Source organism: Oncorhynchus masou, chromosome 32 (assembly GCF_036934945.1).
Source record: "Oncorhynchus masou masou isolate Uvic2021 chromosome 32, UVic_Omas_1.1, whole genome shotgun sequence".
Taxonomy (NCBI): domain Eukaryota; kingdom Metazoa; phylum Chordata; class Actinopteri; order Salmoniformes; family Salmonidae; genus Oncorhynchus; species Oncorhynchus masou.
This window is the reverse complement of record NC_088243.1, coordinates 94,974,341-94,998,239: the sequence shown is the minus strand read 5'-3', so window position 1 is coordinate 94,998,239 and position 23,899 is coordinate 94,974,341. Positions and strand designations below refer to the sequence as shown.

At 45.5% G+C, this 23,899-nt stretch overlaps 1 protein-coding gene across 2 annotated transcripts in view; it reads right to left on the bottom strand.

Moving 5' to 3' along the window:
* The window catches only part of gpr174 (G protein-coupled receptor 174), an 88,357-nt gene that overhangs the window by 25,093 nt on the left and 39,365 nt on the right, over nucleotides 1-23,899 (bottom strand). For both annotated transcript variants that reach the window (XM_064955497.1, XM_064955496.1), the window contains exon 2: nucleotides 4,638-5,150. In XM_064955497.1, the coding sequence (XP_064811569.1) occupies nucleotides 4,638-4,844 (207 nt within the window). In that variant the 5' untranslated portion in view covers nucleotides 4,845-5,150. The remainder of the gene's footprint in view (nucleotides 1-4,637; nucleotides 5,151-23,899) is intronic.

Genomic DNA, 23,899 nt, shown 5'->3' with positions numbered 1-23,899 from the left:
ATAGACTGCTGGATATGTACCCTACATGGCTATTCTAGACTATAGACTGCTGGATATGTACTCTACATGGCCACTCTAGACCATAGACTGCTGGATATGTACTCTACATGGCCATTCTAGACTATAGACTGCTGGATATGTACCCTACATGGCCTAGCTAGACCATAGACTGCTGGATATGTACCCTACATGGACAAGCTAGACCGTAGACTGCCGGATATGTATCCAACATGGCTATTCTAGACCATAGACTGCTGGATATGTACCCTACATGGCTATTCTAGACCATAGACTGCTGGATATGTACTCTACATGGCTATTCTAGACCATAGACTGCTGGATATGTACCCTACATGGCCTAGCTAGACCATAGACTGCTGGATATGTACCCTACATGGACAAGCTAGACCGTAGACTGCCGGATATGTATCCAACATGGCTATTCTAGACCATAGACTGCTGGATATGTACCCTACATGGCTATTCTAGACCATAGACTGCTGGATATGTACTCTACATGGCTATTCTAGACCATAGACTGCTGGATATGTACCCTACATGGCTATTCTTGACTTTAGACTGCTGGATATGTACCCTACATGGGCACTCTAGACTCTAGACTGCTGGATATGTACCCTACATGGCCACTCTAGACTATAGACTGCTGGATATGTACCCTACATGGCCACACTAGACTACAGACTGATAGATATGTACCCTACATGGCCACTCTAGACTCTAGACTGCTGGATATGTACAGTACATGGCCACTCTAGACTATAGACTGCTGGATATGTACCCTACATGGCCAAGATAGACTATAGACAGCTGGACATGTACAGTGCCTTGCGAAATTATTCGGCCCCCTTGAACTTTGCGACCTTTTGCCGCATTTCAGGCTTCAAACATAAACATATAAAACTGTATTTTTTTGTGAAGAATCAACAACAAGTGGGACACAATCATGAAGTGGAACGACATTTATTGGATATTTCAAACTTTTTTAACAAATCAAAAACTGAAAAATTGGGCATGCAAAATTATGGCACTTATCTTTATGTTTGAAGCCTGAAATGTGGCAAAAGGTCGCAAAGTTCAAGGGGGCCGAATACTTTCGCAAGGCACTGTATATACACACACACACACACACACAGTATATCACAAAAGTGAGTAGACCCCTCACATTTTTGTAAATATTTGAGTATATCTTTTCATGTGACAACACTGAAGAAATTACACTTTGTCACAATGTAAAGTAGTGGGTGTACAGCTTGTATAACAGTGTAAATTTGCTGTCCCCTCAAAATAACCTAACACACAGCCATTAATGTCTAAACCGCTGGCATCAAAAGTGAGTACACCGCTAAGTGAAAATGTCCAAATTGGGCCCAAAGTGTCAATATTTTGTGTGGCCACCATCATTTTCCAGCACTGCCTTAACCCTCTTGGACATGGAGTTCACCCGAGCTTCACAAGTTGCCACTGAAATCCCCTTCCACTCCTCCATGACGACATCACGGAGCTGGTGGATGTTAGAGACCGTACACTCCTCCACCTTCCGTTTGACGATGCCCCACAGATGCTCAATAGGGTTTAGGTCTGGAGACATGCTTGGCCAGTCCATCACCTTTACCCTCAGCTTCTTTAGCAAGGCAGTGGTCGTCTCGGAGGTGTGTTTGGGGTCGTTACAATGTTTGAATACTGCCCTGCGGCCCAGTCTCTGCTTCAGTATGGCATTCATGGTTCCCTCAATGAACTGTAGCTCCCCAGTGCCGGCAGCACTCATGCAGCCCCAGACCATGACACTCCCACCACCATGCTTGACTGTAGGCAAGACACACTTGTCTTTGTACTCCTCACCTGGTTGCCGCCACACACGCTTGACACCATCCATTTACTTTGGTCTCATCAGACCACAGGACATGGTTCCAGTAATCCATGTCCTTAGTCTGCTTGTCTTCAACAAACTGTTTGCGGGCTTTCTTGTGCATCATCTTTAGAAGAGGCTTCCTTCTGGGACGACAGCCATGAAGACCAATTTGATGCAGTGTATGGCGTATGGTCTGAGCACTGACAGGCTGACCCCCCACCCCTTCAACCTCTGCAGCAATGCTGGCAGCACTCATACGTCTATTTCCCAAAGACAACCTCTGGATATGACGCTGAGCACGTGCACTCAACTTCTTTGGTCGAGCATGGCGAGGCCTGTTCTGAGTGGAACCTGTCTAGTTAAACCGCTGTATGGTCTTGGCCACCGTGCTGCAGCTCAGTTTCAGGGTCTTGGCAATCTTCTTATGGCCCAGGTCATCTTTATGTAGAGCAACAATTATTTTTCTCAGATCCTCAGAGAGTTCTTTGTCATGAGGTGCCATGTTGAACTTCCAGTGACCAGTCAGTATGAGGGAGTGTGAGAGCGATGACACCAAATTTAACACACCTGCTTAGTCAATTTCTATGGTTCAAAAGCATTTTTTGAAAATCTGAGATGACAGTGTTGTTAAGAAAAGGCTAAGCTTGAGAGCAGACGCATTATTTTCATTTTATTTGCGATTTTCAGAAATCGTTAACGTTGCGTTATGCTAATGAGCCTGAGGCTTTAGTCACGATCCCGGATCCGGGATGGGGAGTTTCAACAGGATAATGGACTTTACAATGCCCTGCTATTAAAATGTTGAATACCGATGTGTGTGTATATATATACTGCATATATATATTTAATGGACTTTACAGTGTCCTGCTATTAAAATGATGTATATCGGTGTGTGTACATATATATAATTTGGTTGTATGCATTTCTAGATATCGGCCTATTGGAAACGTGTATTATTGATGCATTGCCATCTTTATTTCAATAGTAAATACAGTTGAAGTCGGAAGTTTACATACACCCTAACGAAATACATTTAAACTCAGTTTAACAATTCCTGACATTTAATCCAATTACAAATTCCCTGTTTTAGGTCAGTTAGGATCACCACTTTATTTTAAGAATGTAAAATGTCAGAATAATAGCAGAGAGAATGATATGTTTCAGTTTTTTTAAATTTCATCACATTCCTAGTGGGTCAGAAGTTTGCATTCCCTCAATTAGTATTTGGTAGCATTGCCTTTAAATTGTTTAACTTGGTCAAACGTTTCGGGTAGCCTTCCAACAGCTTCCCACATTGGCCCATTCCTCCTGACAGAGCTTGTGTAACTGGGTCAGGTTTGTAGGCCTCCTTTCTCTCACATGCTTTTTCAGTTCTGCCCACAAATGTTCTATGTGGTTGAGGTCAGGGCTTTGTGATGGCCACTCCAATACCTTGACTTTGTTGTCTTTAAGCCATTTTGCCACAACTTTGGAAGTATGCTTGGGGTATTGTCCATTTGGAAGAATTATTTGTGACCAAGTTTTAACTTCCCGACTGATGTCTTGAGATGTTGCTTCAATATATCCACATAATTTCCCTTTCTCATGATGCCATCTATTTTGCGAAGTGCACCAGTCCCTCCTGCAGCAAAGCACCCCCACTCCAATTTGCTTACCGCCCAAATAGGTCCACAGACGATGCAATCTCAACCACTCTGCACACTGCCCTAGTTTGTGTACGCCGAGGAACTTAAAACTTACTACTCTCTCCACTACTGTCCCGTCGATGTGGATAGGGGGGTGCTCCCTCTGCTGTTAGGACAGTATCTGCAAAACACCAGTCTCAACGTCAACAGTGAAGAGGTGACTCCGTGATGCTGGCCTTCGAGGCAGAGTTCCTCTGTCCAGTGTCTGTGTTCTTTTGCCCATCTAAATATTTTATTTTTGTTGGCCAGTCTGAGATATGGCTTTTTCTTTGCAACTCTGCCTAGAAGGCCAGCATCCCGGGGGTCGCCTCTTCACTGTTGATGTTGAGACTGGTGTTTTGCAGGTACTATTTAATAAAGCTGCCAGTTGACGACTTGTGAGGTGCCTGTTTCTCAAACTAGACACTAATGTACTGTACTTGTCCTCTTGCTTAGTTGTGCACCTGGGCCCCCCACTCCTCTTTCTATTCTGGTTAGAGCCAGTTTGCTCTGTTCTGTGAAGAGAGTAGTACACAGCGTTGTACGAGGTCTTCCGTTTCTTAGCAATTTCTCACATGGAATACCCTTCATTTCTCAGAACAAGAATAGACTGACGAGTTTCAGAGTTCAGAGTTCTTTGTTTCTGGCCATTTTGACCCTGTAATCAAACCCACAAATGCTGACACTCCAGATTCTCAACAAGTTTAGAGAAGGCCAGTTTGATTGCTTCTGTAATTAGAACAACAGTTTTCAGCTGTGCTAACATAATTGCAAACATAATTGGGTTTTCTAATGATCAATTAGCCTTTTAAGATTATAAACTTGAATAAGCTAACACAACATGCCATTGGAGCACAAGAGTGATGGTTGCTGATAATGGGCCTCTGTACGCCTATGTAGATATTCCATAAAAAAATCTGCCGTTTCCAGCTACAATAGTCATTTACAACATTAAAAATGTCTACACTGTACTTCTGATCAATTTGATCTTATTTTAATGGACAATTTTTTTTGCTTTTCTTTCAAAAACAAGGACATTTCTAAGTGACCTCAAACTTTTCAGTGGTAGTGTATATATGATGATGTGTGTATCCTAAAGTTACCTGCATGAGATCAGCTACAGCCAGGTTCATCATGAACACCACACCTCTCTTGGTCTCCCTGACGTATGCCTGGAACACCCAAAGAGCCAGGACATTACCCAGAAGGCCCGGGGCCAAGATGACGCTGTAGACAACTGCGTAAACATGATGTTGGTAGCGCCGCAGGTCGTCAATGCTACTACCACAGCTTTGATTGGACAGGCTCATCTTAACCCTGCCCACCGGGAACAGCCACAGGTCAGGATGTGACTGGCCAATGGTGAGGCTTGTTTAGAGCAGTGGAGGTCTCAGTGTGCTCAGGCTTCTGATTGCAGGTCTATTTATATGTCCAGGAGTATTCAGGTCTGTGCCTCCATTCAAGTCTGCCCAGGTGTGTCCACACTGTTCTTCATAGCTGTAGGTATATAGTCTGACCATCTCAGATCACCCTGAGCAGCACTAACAGACCAAAAGCAGGGTCAGTCCATGTGTGACTGTGCTCTTCTTTCAGTCCAAGTCTCAGTATTAGGGCCCCTGAAAGACAAACAGTAAAGTAAAGGTAGTCAGTAGTTGTCTGGGTCCCTGGAAAGTAACCAACTAGCGCAGAGAAACACAATATTATATATAAATGTTTTCAGAGGAAAATATCAGAAGATAATTGCAGGCGCTTTGAGACAACTTCACACAGCCACACCTCAACCTCACAACAAGTACAGTAGGACTGTGTTTGTCCCCAACCTCACAGCAAGTACAGCAGGACCGTGTTTGTCCCCAACCTCACAACAAGTACAGCAGGACTGTGCTTGTCCCCAACCTCACAGTAGCAGTAGGACAGTGTTTGTCCTCAAAATCACAAGTACAGTAGGACAGTGTTTGTCCCCAACTCACAACAAGAACAGTAGGACAGTGTTTGTCCTCAAAATCACAACAAGTACAGTAGCACAGTGTTTGTCCCCAACCATACAGCAAGTACAGTTGGACAGTGTTTGTCCACAACCTCACAACGAGTACAATAGGACTGTGCTTGTCCCCAACCTCACAATAAGTACAATAGGACTGTGTTTGTCCCCACCTCACAAAAAGTACAGTAGGACAGTGTTTGTTCCCAACTTCACAACAAGTACAGTAGGACAGTGTTTGTCCCCAACCTCACAACCTTAACCTAAACCTAACCCTGTCCTGTCAAAGGTAATAACAGGTGACTTCCTGGAACACACATGCATGTACACTCACATACATCAAACAAGGCTGCAGTCAAATATTCCACCCCACAGGCTAGTTCTCTGTGCTGCAACAAATAATGTATTGATTGTGGAACGTGTGTATTAAGGTATGAAACTGCAGTAATGAGCTAGAATATAATAATAATAAATTCCATTTGGCAGACGCTTTTATCCAAAGTGACTTACAGTCCTGCATGAATACATTTACGTGTCTCGGGAATCAAACCCGCTATTCTGGTGTTGCACGCTCCACGCACTACCACCTAATTTACAGACGACGATGCTTCAATGAACCCTAGTCATTGGCGACTCCCAGATCTTCCTGTCTGGGTTGGCGCCCCCCCCCCTGGGTTGTGCCATGGCGGAGATCTTTGTGGGCTATACTCGGCCTTGTCTCAGGATGGTAAGTTGGTGGTTGAAGTTATCCCTCTAGTGCTGTGGGGGCTGGTCCTCGGTCAAAGTGGATGGGGTTATATCCTGCCTGTTTGGCCCTGTCCGGGGGTATCATCGGATGGGGCCACAGTGTCTCCCGACCCCTCCTCTCTCAGCCTCCAGTATTTATGCTGCAGTAGTTTATGTGTCAGGGGGCTAGGGTCAGTCTGTTATATCTGGAGTACTTCTCCTGTCTTATATGGTGTCCTGTGTGAATTTAAGTATGCTCTCTCTAATTCTCTCTTTCTCTCTTTCTTTCTCTCTCTCAGAGGACCTGAGCCCTAGGACCATGCCTCAGGACTACCTGGCATGATAACTCCTTGCTGTCCCCAGTCCACCTGGCCGTGCTGCTGCTTCAGTTTAAACTATTCTGCCTACGGCTATGGAACCGCAGGAGCGGTAGAGATACTCTTAATGATCGGCTATGAAAAGCCAACTGACATTTACATTTACTCCTACATTTACTGCTGACTTGCTGCACCCTCGACAACTACTGTGATTATTATTATTTGACCATGCTGGTCATTTATGAACATTTGAACATCTTGGCCATGTTCTGTTATAATCTCCACCCCACACAGCCAGAAGAGGACTGGCCACCCCTCATAGCCTGGCTCCTCTCTAGGTTTCTTCCTAGGTTTTGGCCTTTCTAGGGAGTTTTTCCTAGCCACCGTGCATCTACACCTGCATTGCTTGCTGTTTGTGGTTTTTAGCTGGGTTATAGAAAGGCTATATAAATACATTTAATTTGATGATTTGATTTTGATTTTATTCAACAACTGAGACACAGAGGACCAAGCTCTCCAAACTGAACCACAGAGGACCATGAGCCATGCTCTACTAACTGAACTACGGAGGACCATGTTCTACTAACTGATCTACAGAGGACCATGTTCTACTAACTGAACTACAGAGGACCATGTTCTACTAACTACAAAGGACCATGTTCTACTAACTGAACTACAGAGGACTCTGTTCTACTAACTACAGAGGACCATGTTCTACTAACTGAACTACAGAGGACCATGTTCTACTAACTACAGAGGACCATGTTCTACTAACTGAACTACAGAGGACCATGCTCTACTAACTGAACTACAGAGGACCATGCTCTACTAACTGAACTACAGAGGACCATGTTCTACTAACTGAACTACAGAGGACCATGTTCTACTAACTACAGAGGACCATGTTCTACTAACTGAACTACAGAGGACCATGTTCTACTAACTACAGAGGACCATGTTCTACTAACTGAACTACAGAGGACCATGCTCTACTAACTGAACTACAGAGGACCATGTTCTACTAACTGAGCTACAACAGACCACAGAACATACACTGAGTGTACAGTCGTGGCCAAAAGTTTTGAGAATGACACAAATATTAATTTTCACAACGTCTGCTGCCTCAGTTTGTATGATGGTAATATGCATATACTCCAGAATGTTATGAAGAGTGATCAGATGAATTGCTATGAATTCAAAGTCCCTCTTTGCCATGCAAATGAACTGAAACCCCCAAAAACATTTCCACCGCATTTCAGCCCTGCCACAAAAGGACCAGCTGACATCATGTCAGTGATTCTCTCGTTAACACAGGTGTGAGTGATGACGAGGACAAGGCTGGAGATCACTCTGTCATGCTGATTGATTTTGAATAACAGACTGGAAGCTTCAAAAGGAGGGTGGTGCTTGGAATCATTGTTCTTCCTCTGTCAACCATTGTTACCTGCAAGGAAACATATGCCGTCATCATTGCTTTGCACAAAAAGGTCTTCACAGGCAAGGATATTGCTGCCAGTAAGATTGCACCTAAATCAACCATTTATCAGATCATCAAGAACTTCAAGGAGAGCAGCTCAATTGTTGTGAAAAAGGCTTCAGGGCGCCCAAGAAAGTCCAGCAAGCGCCAGGACTGTCTCCTAAAGTTGATTCAGTTGCGGGATTGGGGCACCACCAGTACAGAGCTTGCTCAGGAATGGCAGCAGACAGGTGTGAGTGCATCGGCATGCACAGTGAGGCGAAGACTTTTGGAGGATGGCCTGGTATCAAGAAGGGCAGCAAAGAAGCTACTACTCTCCAGGAAGAAACATCAGGGACAGACTGATATTCTGCAAAAGGTACAGGGATTGGACTGCTGAGGACTGGGGTAAAGTAATTTTCTCTTATGAATCCCCTTTCCGATTGTTTGGGGCATCCTGTGTCATGCCAACAGTAAAGCATCCTGAGACCATTCATGTGTGGGGTTGCTTTTCAGCCAAGGGAGTAGGCTCACTCACAATTTGTCAATAAAAGCCTTTGACGCTTATAAAATGCTAGTAATTATACTTCGGTATTCCATAGTAACATCTGACAAAAATATCTAAAGACACTGAAGCAGCAAACTTTGTGGAAATTAACATTTGTGTCATTCTCAAAACTTTTGGCAACGACTGTACAAGCATCATGAACATGACAGATTGACCAGGTGAAAACTGTGATCCCTTATTGATGCCACTTGTTAAATCCACTTCAGTGTAGATGAAGGGGAGGAGACAGGTTAAAGACGGATGTTAAAGCCTTGAGACATTTCAGACGTGGATTGTGTACGTGTTCCATTCAGAGGGTGAATGAGCAAGATGAAAGTGCCTTTGAACAGGGTATGATAGTAAGTGCCAGTTTTGTGGTGCCACCACTTTGTGCCAAAAACTGCAACACTGCTGGGTTTTTCACAGTCAACAGTTTCCCATCTGAATCAAGAATGGTCCAACACCCACAGGACATCCAGCCAACTTGACATCTGTGGGAAGCATTGGTGTCAACATGGGCCAGCATCCCTGTGGAATGATTTGAGGCAGTTCTGTGGGCAAGCTCAATATTAGGAAGGTGTTCTTAACTTTTGGTATACTCAGTGTATAGTGCTATGGTTGGTTTTCTGTAACAAGGCAGAGCTGAGAGGTTCAACAGGCAACAGACTGACTGACTTGTCTTAAAGTATAAAATAAATATTTCTATTTTTAATACTCTGCAGGTCATTTAGAAGGGAGATCCACTGGAGATTCATCATCAGGCTTTACACATGTTCTGGGAAGTGTGTCAACCTGGGGTCCAGCAGGGAGCTACCAAGGCAGGAGCTGGACCTTCGTCAACTCGAGAGGGCTAGAGAGGCCAAGGTGACTCAGGACCATGGACAGCTCTATAGGGCTTGAGGGGCCATGGTGAGTCAGCACCATGGACAGCTCTACAGGCACCAACAGGGGCTGGTGATTCAACACCAACACTACCCAGTCCAGGTGCTGCAACCATTTGGCACCTGGAATTGGTCCCACCTCTCCGACATTACCCCAAATTACCCCACCAGTTACCTGAGAGGCCTTTCAGTTGTATTTCTCCCATCCCCGTTCCTCCAACCTTTTATTTAATAAATGCTTTGTTATGAGCACCACAAATCTGTCTCCCGCTGTCTTATTTTACTGTGAGATTCACCTCTGACTCCACTGGGCTGCCAAAGTAAAGGTAAGAATTTTCTGTTCTAGCTAGTCCAGTATGAGGAGGTTGGGCTGAGGGTTGAGTCCCTTACAGAGGGTGAGGGTTGAGTCCCTTACAGAGGGTGAGGGTTGAGTCCTTACAGAGGGTGAGGGTTGAGTCCCTTACAGAGGGTGAGAGTTGAGGCCCTTACAGAGGGTGAGAGTCGAGTGTAACACTTTGAAAATCCAACAAGTGGCGAGCGCGCTCCACCATGGTTTTTCATATTGCAAATGCAACCCAAGTCAACATCCAAAAACATTTTGAAAAAGTGAAAAAAAATTCTATAACCAAAGTGCTTTCTGGACCGTTTTCGAAATTCTTTTGATTTTTTGGTCAATTATACATGTGTAAGAACTGTATGAATATACTTTTGTCCAATTTTATTATCATAATTAAAAATAAAATAAAAATACTTGCGCATAAGGCATATGTTTTGTACATTTGCAATATGATTTCATAGGAATTCAAAAGTCAAAAGTCAAAAATAGCAATATTTTATAAAAAATTTCACACACCCTTAAAAAGTGCTTTCTGGACCATTTTTCGATATTCTTTCGATTTTTGTGTCAATTACACATGTATAACCTCTTACATCTATGGGGGCGCTATTTCATTTTTGGATGAAAAACGTTCCCGTTTTAAACAAGATATTTTGTCACAAAAAGATGCTCGACTATGCATATAATTGCTACCGTTCGAAAGAAAACACTCTGACGTGTCCAGAAATACAAAGATCTTCTCTGTGCGTGCCCTATAACGTGAGCTTCAGGCAAAACCAAGATGAGATGGCATCCAGAAAATGACAAGGATTTTTGAGGCTCTGTTTTCCATGGTCTCCTTATATGGCTGTGAACGCGAGAGGAGTAAGTCTGCCCTTTCTGTCGTTTCCCCAAGGTGTCTGCAGCATTGTGACGTATTTGTAGGCAGATCATTGGAAGATTGACCATAACAGACCACATTTACCACGTGTCCGCCCGGTGTCCTGCGCCGAAATTGGTGCGCAAAAGTCACCTGCCAGTATTTTTCCATACGATACAGAGAGTAAAGCAAGCTTCCACGAACTGCATGTCAATGAAGAGATATGTGAAAAAACACCTTGAGGACTGATTCCAAACAACGTTTGCCATGTTTCGGTCGATATTATGTAGTTAATCCGGAAAAAGTTTTACGTTGTAGGTGACTGCATTTTCGGTTCGTTTCGGTAGCCAGACGCAATGTAGAAAACGGAACGATTTCTCCTACACACAGACGCTTTCAGGAAACACTGCGCATTTGGTATGTGACTGAGAGTCTCCTCATTGAAAACATCAGAAGCTCTTTAAAGGTAAATGATTTTATTTATTTGGTTATCTGGTTTTTGTGAAAATGTTGCGTGCTACATGCTACACAAAATGCTATGCTAGCTTTGCATACTCTTACACAAATTAGTCAATTTCTATGGTTCAAAAGCATATTTTGAAAATCTGAGATGACAGTGTTGTTAAGAAAAGGCTAAGCTTGAGAGCAAACGCATTATTTTAATTTTATTTGCGATTTTCAGAAATCGTTAACGTTGCGTTATGCTAATGAGCCTGAGGCTTTAGTCACGATCCCGGATCCGGGATGGGGAGTTTCAAGAAGATAAGAACTGTATCAACATACTTTAGTCATATTTTATTTTCATCATTTTTTTTTAACTTGTGCATAAGGCATATGTTATCTCCATTTGCAATATGATTTCATAGGAAGTCAATAGTCACTCTTTTTGGGGCCAAATGCCATAAGAAATTTGACATGCTCAAAAATCCTGCAGAAATGCAAAATTGACCGGCCTGATGAACACAGGATGGCCGGGCAGTGATAGTTGCTCCTTTCCATCACTCGTTGTGTTGACTTCATCATGTCCATTTGGTGATGTTTTTTCACTGTTGAATCATATTACAAGTGCATGTGCATTTGCAATATGTTTCAATGGGCATTTACCATTACAAATTTGTCATGCTCAAAAATCCTGCAGAAATGCAACATTGACTGGCCTGATGAACACAGGATGGCTGGGCATTGATAGTGGAACTTCTCCATCGCTCGTTGTGTTGATTTCATTATGTCCATTTGTTTAGGTTTTCTCACTTTTGCAAAGTCACTGTGCATTTGCAATATGGTTCAATGAGCATTTACCATCATGAATTTGTCATGCTTTAAAAATCCTGCAGGAATGCGAAATTGACTGGCCTGATGAACTCGGGATGGCTGGGCAGTGATTCTGGTTCCTCTCAATCGCTCGTTAGGGTTGATTTCAGAATGTCACTTTGATGATGGTACCTCACTGTTTAAACATATTGCAAATGGACAAGAGTCACCAGCAAGTCACCGTCCATCAGTCAATTAGATATCATTCTGACACCAAACTGATACAAACTGACACCAAACCCACTTTTTCCAACTCGTTTAGTAGCCAACTATCACATACTACAGAGATGGCCCAAAATTCACAACGTATTCTATTCAAACCATAATAAAAACGTAAAACACATAGTTACGTTCCAGCTGCGGGTCCAGTTCAGATGTCATGTGTAGGCCTAGCTGAGGCGACCCCGAATCCCAAGTTTCAGCTCGATAGGTCATTTGGTGTCCGAGCAAGACCCTAATTGGTGCTGAAAATCCACTTTTTTCCATGACTTGCTACAGGGTCCTTGAATGAGCTATCGGACAGAAACGTTGGGGTCCGTCTATATGGGCAGAGACGGTCGCAATGCACCTAGTCTTGCGACTCTGGGAATTTCTAAATGTCGTCACTTTCGTGATGAAAAAATGAATTGAAGTGATTGCAAATTTACGAGGCTGTTTCTCGGTCCGAGAACCTTCTAGAGCCACGTAACTCACCACGCACTATTGACCTGAGGTCTAGAACATGTTATTAAAGGTTCGGAACTCTAGGTCTGACGGTTCTTTAAAAGTTCCAAAAAGGTTAACTAATGCAGGCAGTGTATGTCTCTATGCACCACAATGTGGCCCTCCTTCCAAGCTGTGTGTGTGTGTGTGTGTGATTTAGTTTTATTTGGAAATTTTATGGGACAAATGACTGATTTACAGTTCATGGGGGTTGCCTAATCACACATATGAAGTTTTGGAAAGATCTGACTTTTTTAACCCTTCGAAACAGCCCATGAGACACCAATTATGGCACTTCCGGTTGGCACAGGAAGCTATATGTAAACACATATCCTCATTGGGGTATGCGTTTACAGAATGCTGAGTTGTAAGTCTTTACGTTAAGAAGTGACTGATTTACACAGGGTTGAATGCACTATGTCTATCAAACTGCAGGCAGGGTATGGATATACACTTTTAGGGTGATTTTAACCACTTCCGGTTGGTCCAGGAAGCTTAGAATCGACACAGGTAGACCTCATAGTGGCCTGATGGATTGTCATCGAAGACAGGTTCATACGGCATTCATAACCCACATAGGCTTCAGGTTGAATTTAGGAGTGCAGGCAATGTATTCCTATTGGGAGAGATGTCATTGTAATCTGTGAGATCAAAAAATCCTGTTTTACTGTTAAGGGTTAATGCCACACGGTCAAGGTTAGGCTTGTACAGATCGGGAGGACCTCAGGATTGTACCTGATGTCGAATTGTGCTTCTCACCCTTACGGTTCTCTCACTGTCACCCAAAAGCAAATGACATTTTGGGCCAGGCTTCATTTTGGGCCTACTTTTTTTCACGGTCGCTGCACTCAGAGCGAGCTACGGTCAAGCGGGGCATCTCGTTGAACTCGGCACGGCCTAGAGAATATGGAAATGCCATTGCAGGCTCTGTGTGTCTTTAAGCACTGCACTTTTTCACTCCATCCTTGCTGTGTGTGTGTGTCTGTGTGTGTGTGTGAGAGAGAGCTTTTCTTTGACATCTGTTGGGAGAAATGACTGACTTACAGTTCATGGGGGTTGCCTAATCACACAAATGAAGTTTTGAAAAGATCTGACCTTTTTAACCCTTGGAAACAGCCACTATGACACCATTTAAGGCACTTCCGGTTGGCACAGGAAGCTATAAATAAACTCATATCCTGATTGGGGTATGCCTTTACAGAATCCTGAGTTTTAAGTCTTTACGTTAAGAACTGAGTTATTTACGGATGGTTTAGTGAGTGTGTGTTATTTCAGAAAATCATAGAAAATCACAGAAATGTCGCAGAGCTCCGCAGCACACTTTAAAAAGATTTGTATGAACACCCTGCAACTGGATCTGTAACTGTTTAAAGAAAAAGCACCTATTTTTGAACATCACCAATTTGACATTGAACGATTTCTCTTAAATGATAGATAAATGGCTGGTTCTTTTTTTATTGACACCGGAGGGTCCTTGACTTTGACGTGAAGCAGAAAAATTATTGCTCTATTTTCATTTTGGACCTTTAATCCCAGAAAATGGCCATAACTCAAAAACCGTTGAGGCCTAGACGCCATCTTGTTCGGGGCCAACTGCCCATTATGCCAAACCTACGCTCACCAAGTTTCGGCTTCGAAATATTTTCAGTTTTGGAGATAAGGCCACGTCGTGATTCGTGATGTTTTGTACATTTGCAATATGATTGCTTATGCCCTCTTGTGGGATTTACCGGGGCAGCGGAAAAATGACCAAAATTAGATTATTTTATCAAACGGAAACCGAATGTCCGAGAAAGTTTGTTTGATGACTTCCCCCTTACAGAGGGTTAGGGTTGAGTCCCTTATAGAGGGTGAGGATTGAGTCCTTACATAGGGTGAGGGTTGAGTCCTTACAGAGGGCGAGAGTTGAGTCCCTTACAGAGGGCGAGGGTTGAGTCCCTTACAGAGGGTGAGGGTGGAGTCCTTACATAGGGTGAGGGTTGAGTCCCTTACAGAGGGTGAGGGTTGACGCCCTTACAGAGGGTGAGGATTGAGTCCTTTACAGAGGGCGAGGGTTGAGTTCCTTACAGAGGGTGAGTGTTGAGACCCTTACAGAGGGTGAGTGTTGAGACCCTTACAGAGGGTGAGGATGGGGTCCCTTACAGAGGGCGAGACTATAGTCCCTTTCAGAGGGTGAGGTTTGAGTCCCTTACAGAGGGTGAATGTTGAGTCCCTTACAGAGGGTGAGAGTTGAGTCCTTACATAGGGTGAGGGTTGAGTCCTTACAGAGGGTTAGAGGTGAGTCCCTTACAGAGGGAGAGGGTTGAGTCCCTTACAGAGGGGGAGGGTTGAGTCCCTTACAGAGGGTGAGAGTTGAGTCCCTTACAGAAGGTTAGGGTTGAGTCCCTTACAGAGGGCGAGGGATGAGTCCTTTACAGAGGGTGAGGGTTGAGTTCTTACAGAGGGCGAGGGATGAGTCCTTTACAGAGGGTGAGGGTTGAGTCCCTTACAGAGGGTGAGGGTGGAGTCCTTACATAGGGTGAGGGTTGAGTCCCTTACAGAGGGTTAGGGTTGAGTACCTTACAGAGGGTGAGGATTGAGTCCTTACATAGGGTGAGGGTTGAGTCCTTACAGAGGGCGAGAGTTGAGTCCCTTACAGAGGGCGAGGGTTAAGTCCCTTACAGAGTGTGAGGGTGGAGTCCTTACATAGGGTGAGGGTTGAGTCCCTTACAGAGGGTGAGGGTTGACGCCCTTACAGAGGGTGAGGGTTGAGTCCCTTACAGAGGGTGAGGGTTGACGCCCTTACAGAGGGTGAGGGTTGAGTCCTTTACAGAGGGCGAGGGTTGAGTTCCTTACAGAGGGTGAGTGTTGAGACCCTTACAGAGGGTGAGGATGGGGTCCCTTTCAGAGGGCGAGACTATAGTCCCTTTCAGAGGGTGAGGTTTGAGTCCCTTACAGAGGGTGAATGTTGAGTCCTTACATAGGGTGAGGTTTGAGTCCTTACAGAGGGTTAGAGGTGAGTCCCTTACAGAGAGAGAGGGTTGAGTCCCTTACAGAGGGGGAGGGTTGAGTCCCTTACAGAGGGGGAGGGTTGAGTCCCTTACGGAGGGTGAGAGTTGAGTCCCTTACAGAAGGTTAGGCTTGAGTCCCTTAGAAAAGGGTGAGGGTTGAGTCCTTATATGGGATGAGGGTTGAGTCCTTACAGAGGGCGACAGTTGATTCCCTTACTGAGAGTGTGGGTTGAGTCCCTTACAGAGGGTGAGGGTTGAGTCTTCACAGAGGGTGAGGGTTGAGTCTTTACAGAGCGTGATAGTCGAGTCCCTTACAGAGGGAGAGGGTTGAGTCCCTTACAGAGGGGGAGGGTTGAGTCCCTTACAGAGGGTGAGAGTTGAGTCCCTTACAGAAGGTTAGGGTTGAGTCCCTTACAGAGGGCGAGGGATGAGTCCTTTACAGAGGGTGAGGGTTGAGTTCTTACAGAGGGTGAGTGTTGAGTACCTTACAGAAGGTGAGGGTTTAGTCCTTACAGAGGGTGAGGGTTGAGTCCCTTACAGAGGGTGAGGGTTGAGTCCCTTACAGAGGGTTAGGGTTGAGTACCTTACAGAGGTTGAGGATTGAGTCCTTACATAGGGTGAGGGTTGAGTCCTTACAGAGGGCGAGGGTTGAGTCCCTTACAAAGGGTGAGGGTGGAGTCCTTACATAGGGTGAGGATTGAGTCCCTTACAGAGGGTGAGGGTTGACGCCCGTACAGAGGGTGAGGGTTGAGTCCTTTACAGAGGGTGAGGGTTGAGTTCCTTACAGAGGGTGAGTGTTGAGACCCTTACAGAGGGTGAGGATGGGGTCCCTTTCAGAGGGCGAGACTATAGTCCCTTTCAGAGGGTGAGGTTTGAGTCCCTTACAGAGGGTGAATGTTGAGTCCTTACATAGGGTGAGGTTTGAGTCCTTACAGAGGGTTAGAGGTGAGTCCCTTACAGAGAGAGAGGGTTGAGTCCCTTACAGAGGGGGAGGGTTGAGTCCCTTACAGAAGGTGAGAGTTGAGTCCCTTACAGAGGGTTAGGGTTGAGGTTAGGGTTGAGTCCCTTACAGAGGGTGAGAGTTGAGTCCTTACAGAGGGTGAGTGTTGAGTCCTTACAGAGGGTGAGGGTTGAGTCCCTTACAGAGTGTGAGTGTTGAGTCCCTTACAGAGGGTGAGTGTTGAGTCCCTTACAGAGGGTGAGCGTTGAGTCCCTTACAGAGGGCGAGATTGAGTTCCTTACAGAGGGTGAGGGTTGAGTTCCTTACAGAGGGTGAGAGTTGAGTCCTTACAGAGGGTGAGTGTTGAGTCCTTACAGAGGGTGAGGGTTGAGTCCCTTACAGAGGGTGAGTGTTGAGTCCCTTACAGAGGGTGAGTGTTGAGTCCCTTACAAGGTGAGCATTGAGTCCCTTCCAGAGTGTCAGAGTTGAGTCCCTTACAGAGGGCGAGTGTTGAGTCCCTTCCAGAGGGTGAGTACTGAGTAATGATAACTAGGCTATATACACAGGGTACCAGTACTGATTAATGATAACTCGGCTATATACACAGGGTACCAGTACTGAGTAATGATAACTATCCTATATACACAGGGTACCAGTACTGAGTAATGATAACTAGGCTATATACACAGGGTACCAGTACCACAGTAGCATGTTTAAAGTCACATGCTACATTGAAATACCTTTATTGTAGTCTGTAACCACAATAATGCAGTAATCAATATCAATAGTATTAAAAATATCAAGGTTGAACAAAACACAAGAGAAGTAAGGAGATTAGAAAACAGGAGAAAGTAAGAGTCTATATACTGTAAAGGGTCAGTTCCAGGGTCAGTTCTAATACCATATTAACAATGTGCAGAATCTATATACTGTATAGGGTCAGTTCCAGGGTCAGTTCTAATACCATATTAAAAATGTGCAGAATCTAGAATTCTAATCACCACCCTCTGATACAGAGGACCTGGATGTCAGGGAGCTGGGCCCCAGTGATGTACTGGGCTGTCCTCACCACCACCTGATATAGAGGACCTGGATGTCAGGGAGCTCGGTCCAAGTGATGTACTGGGCTGTCCTCACCCCCACCTGATATAGAGGTCCTGGATGTCAGGGAGCTGGGCCCCAGTGATGTACTGGGCTGTCCTCACCAACACCTGATATAGAGGACCTGGATGTCAGGGAGCTGGGCCCCAGTGATGTACTGGGCTGTCCTCACCACCACCTGATAAAGAGGTCCTGGATGTCAGTGAGCTGGGCCCCAGTGATGTACTGGGCTGTCCTCACCAACACCTGATACAGAGGTCCTGGATGTCAGGGAGCTGGGCCCCAGTGATGTATTGGGCTGTCCTCACCACCACCTGATATAGAGGTCCTGGATGTCAGGGAGCTGGGCCCCAGTGATTTACTGGGCTGTCTGCACCACCCTCTGTAGCGGCATGCGATGCCGCCAGGGTTTGCGGCCATGACGCAAGCACAAAAGACAGCCCACATTTTCTGGGGGAGGGGGAGGCACACGGGTGGTCGGCGATGCTGAGGGGTGAGTCAGAGACCGAGGAGGAATATTGGGATAGATTGAGCGAGGAGTGGTTGGCGAAAGTTGAGGAGAGTGATGAGAGAGAGCTGTTGGTTTGGCTGGAGAGGCAAGACAGTCGCCGTGAGGAGCGTGTTAGCCGTCCGATGCCACCTGTGCCAGCTCTCCGCACTCGCTTTGAGGAGAGTGTCACCGTACCGGTACAATGTGTGCCGGCTATACGCACCAGGTCTCCAGTGCACCTTCACAGCCCAGTACGTCCTGTGCCAGCTCCTCACACTTGCCGGGCGAGGTGTGTCATCGAGCCGGTACCATTGATGCCGGCTATACGCACCAGGTCTCCAGTACATCTCCACAGCCCGGTCCGTCCTGTGCCTGCTCCTCGCACTCTCTCTAAGTGTGTCTTCCCAGTCAGGTACGTCCTGTGCCTGATCCTCGCACTTTCCATGAAGTGTGTGTCCCCAGTCCAGTATGTCGTGTTCCTTCTCCCCGCACTCCCCCTGAAGTGTGTGTCACTAGACCGGTGCCACCTGTACCGGCCCCACGCATCAGGCCTCTAGTGCGCCTCCCCAGTCCGGTGCGTCCTGTGCCTCCTCCCTGCACTCCCCCTGAAGTGTGTGTCACTAGACCGATGCCACCTGTACCGGCCCCACGCATCAGGCCTCTAGTGCGCATCCCCAGTCCGGTGCGTCCTGTGCCTGCTCCTTGTGCTCGCCCTGAGGTGCGTGTCACCAGTCCGGTATCACCAGTACCAGCCCCACGTACCAGGCTTCCTGCGACGATCTCCAGTCCAGGGCATCCGGCGACAGTTCCCAGTCCAGAGCTTCCATTGACAGTTCCCAGTCCAGGGCATCCGGCGACAGTTCCCAGTCCAGAGCTTCCATTGACAGTTCCCAGTCCAGAGCTTCCGGCGACAGTTCCCAGTCAAGAGCTTCCGGGGACAGTTCCCAGTCAAGAGCTTCCGGCAACGTTTCACAGTCCAGAACCTCCAACGACGGTCCACGGTCCTGAACCTCCAGAGATGGTCAACGGTCCGGAACGTACTGCGACGATAAACGGTCCAGAACCTCCAGCCCCATGGCAGGAGCTTTCCTCTGCGCCGATGTCCAGTCCAGGCATGGCGTCCAGTCCAGCTTCAAGGCCGGAGTCTTCCTCTGCACAGGTGCCCAATCCAGGCACAGCGTCCAGTCCAGCTCCAAGACAGGAGTGTTCCTCTGCCCCGATGCCCAGTCTAGACACGTCGTCTAGTCCCGCTTCATGGCAGGAGTCTTTTTCTGCACCTAGGTCCATCCCGGGAACAGTGTTCAGCCTGGGTCCATGGCTGGATCTGCAGGATGAGCAGGTTCTTTGTCCCGCACCAGAGCCGACACTAGACACCCCCCCTACTAACCCTCCCTTTTGGTGTCAGGTTTTGTGGCCGGAGTACGCACCTTTGGGGGGGTTACAGTCACGTACTGACCATAGAGAGCCTTTATTTTCTATGGTGGAGTAGGTCAGGGCGTGACTGGGGGGTTAGTCTAGTTTATATTTTCTATGTGGGGTTCTAGGTTGTTTTTTCTATGTTGGGGTTTTGGTATGATTCACAATTACAGGCAGCTGGCTAACATTGTCTCTAATTGGAGATCATAGAAAAGTAGAATTTTTTCCACCTGTGGTTATGGGATATTGTTTATGTTTTGAGTATGTGTATGTAGCACCTCTGTTGTCACGATTTGTTGTTTCGTTTTTTGTTTATTGTTTATGTTGCTAAGTTTCACTATTAAATATTATGTGGAACTCATCATACTCTGCGCCTTGGTCCGTCTGTACAAACGTTTGTGACAAACACTGTCCAGACTACTGTCATCTCTCCCCCCTCTATTATTGGCCAGTTATCTAGCCAATGTCTATCGGTCTGCCAGACCTCTGTCTATTCTCCACATAAAGTCATGAACATTTCTCAAATATTTGTACAAATACTCCCCTCTGTCCTCGTCCACTCTGCTCCCCTCTCCTTTAACCACGTTCCCTGTCCCAGCTCCTCTCTTCTCTGCTTCTCACATCTCTAATAATCTCAGAGCACTTCTCCCTCTCTCTCTCTCTCTCTCTCTCTCTCTCTCTCCTCTCTCCTCTCTCTGCTGCTCTCTCGCTCTCTCTTTCTGTCCTCTCCTCTGGTGACCTTCGACCCAGTGCGTGGTGGAGTTGATTCAGCGTTTCTGGGATTTAAACCCACAATGCTCAAAACAAGAGCATGCTGCTTAGTCCACTGCAACACAGCAGTTTACACATTTCTAGCAAGAAGGGAGACTTCTTGATGATACTGAATGGAAACAGCGCATTTAATTTTTTTTTTTAGGTTTATGCTTTCCTCAAACCATAGCCCTAACCTTAACCACTCGAAATGAATACCTAAACCTAACCACTCTCATTTAATACCTAAACTTATCCACTCTGAATTAATACCTAACCTTAACCACTCTCATTTAATACCTAAACTTATCCTCTCTGAATGAATACCTAACCTTATCCACTCTGAATTAATACCTAACCTTATCCACTCTGAATGAATACCTAACCTTATTCACTCTGAATGAATACCTAACCTTATCCACTCTGAATGAATACCTAACCTTATCCACTCTGAATTAATACCTAACCTTATCCACTCTGAATTAATACTTAACCTTATCCACTCTGAATTAATACCTAACCTTATCCACTCTGAATTAATACCTAACCTTATCCACTCTGAATTAATACCTAACCTTATCCACTCTGAATGAATACCTAACCTTATCCACTCTGAATGAATACCTAACCCTATCCACTCTGAATTAATACCTAACCGTATCCACTCTGAATTAATACCTAACCTTAGCCACTCTCATTTAATACCTAAACTTATCCACTCTGAATGAATACCTAACCTTAACCACTCTGAATTAATACCTAACCTTAGCCACTCTCATTTAATACCTAAACTTATCCACTCTGAATGAATACCTAACCTTATCCACTCTGAATTAATACCTAACCTTATTCACTCTGAATTAATACCTAACCTTATCCACTCTGAATGAATACCTAACCTTATCCACTCTGAATTAATACCTAACCTTATCCACTCTGAATTAATACCTAACCTTATCCACCCTGAATTAATACCTAACCTTATCCACTCTGAATTAATACCTAACCTTATCCACTCTGAATTAATACCTAACCTTATCCACTCTGAATTAATACCTAACCTTATCCACTCTGAATTAATACCTAACCTTATCCACTCTGAATTAATACCTAACCTTATCCACTCTGAATGAATACCTAACCTTATCCACTCTGAATGAATACCTAACCTTATCCACTCTGAATTAATACCTAACCTTATCCACTCTGAATTAATACCTAACCTTATCCACTCTGAATTAATACCTAACCTTATCCACTCTGAATTAATACCTAATCTTATCCACTCTGAATTAATACCTAAACTTATCCACTCTGAATGAATACCTAACCTTATCCACTCTGAATTAATACCTAACCTTATCCACTCTGAATTAATACCTAAACTTATCCACTCTGAATGAATACCTAACCTTATCCACCCTGAATTAATACCTAACCTTATCCACTCTGAATTAATACCTAACCTTATCCACTCTGAATTAATACCTAAACTTATCCACTCTGAATGAATACCTAACCTTATCCACTCTGAATTAATACCTAACCTTATTCACTCTGAATTAATACCTAACCTTATCCACTCTGAATTAATACCTAACCTTATCCACTCTGAATGAATACCTAACCTTATCCACTATGAATTAATACCTAAACTTAACCCTTACATTCTTTTCTGTTTTAACTCTGTAACCACATGGAATTAATGGGTCAAAATGCATTTTCGTCCAATCACGTCAAATACCAAAGTGTAACTATAAGATCAGCTTGGGATTCAAACATGTAACTTTTGGAATCAAAGGTAAATGCTTTCTCCCAAATGTCATCCCTGTCCACAACACTCTAGCAAAACCGAAACCTGCATGATGGTAACAGCGTTCACTGTTTCCCCTAGTGGCCGGTTGTCTGACGTCCTCAGACATGGATGGACGTCGAATACTGACGTGTATCATGGGTGACCTGGCACGCACACGCGCGCGCGCGCGCACACACACACACACACACACACACACACACACACACACACACACACACACACACACACACACACACACACACACACACACACACACACACACACACACCTGTACTGAGTGGAAACTCTTCCCCCAGACTCTCTCTGAAGACTAGTGATGATGTCTGCCTGCTGGCCCTGCCTGGACCAACTACTGCCAAGTGTGTGTGTGGGGGGGGGGGGCGGGAAGGGGATAACGGACTGCTTTAGCTGTATAGTCATGCCTCAGGGAGTAGTCAGGTGTAGTCAGGGTGTAGTCAGGTGTAGTCAGGTATGGTCAGGGTGTAGTCAGGTATGGTCAAGGTGTAGTCAGGGTGTGGTCAGGGTGTGGTCAGGTGTAGTCAGGGTGCAGTCAGGGTGTATTCAGGTAGAGACAGGGTGTTGTCAAGGTGGAGTCAAGGTGTAGTCAGGTATAGTCAGGTGTAGTCAGGTGTAGTCAGGTATAGTCATGCCTCAGGGTGAAGTCAGGTACAGTCAGGATGTAGTCAGGTGTAGTCAGGGGGTAGTCAAGGTGTAGTCAGAGTAGTCAGGTGTAGACAGGGTGTTGTCAAGGTGTAGTCAGGGTGTAGTCAGGTAGGGTCAGGGTGTTGTCAAGGTGGAATCAGAGTGTAGGCAGGTAGGGTCAGGGTGTAGTCAGGTAGGGTCAGGGTGTAGTCAGGTAGGGTCAGGGTGTAGTCAGGTATAGTCATGCCTCAGGGTGTAGTCAGGTGTAGTCAGGTATAGTCGGGGTGTAGTCGGGTGTAGGCAGGGTGTAGTCAGTTAAAGTCAAGGTGTAGTCAGGTATAATCAGGGTGTAGTCAGGTATAGTCATGCCTCAGGGTGTAGTTAGGTATTTTCAGGGTGTAGCCAGGTATAATCAGGGTGTAGTCAGGTATACCAGTGAGGAAAACATGAGACCTACCCTGACTACACCTTAACCACCCCCTGACTAAACCCTGAGGCATAACTACACCTGACTACACCCTGACTCTACCGGACTACACAGGACTACACCTTGAGGCATGACTACACCCTGACTACACCTGCCTAAACCCTGAGTCATGACTACACCTGACAACACCCTGACTACACCTGACTACACCCTGACTACACCTGACTATACCCCAAGGCATTACTAAACCTGACTACACCCTGACTACACCTGACTGTACCCTGACTACACAATGAGTCATGACTACACCATACTACACCCTAAGGCATGACAACACCTGACAACACCCTGACTACACCTGACTACAAACTGACTATACCTGACTACACCCTGACTATACCCGGCTGCATCCTGACGACACCCTGAGCCATGACTACAACGGACTATACCCTGACTACACCTGACTACATCTAAACTACACCCAACTACACCCTGACTATACCGACCGCATCCTGACTACACCTAACTACACCCTGACTACACCTGACTACACCCTGAGGCATGACTATACCTGATTACACCCTGAGGCATTACTACACCTGACTACACCTGATTACACCCTGACTACACCCCGAGGAATGATTATACCTGACTACACCTGATTACACCCTGAGGC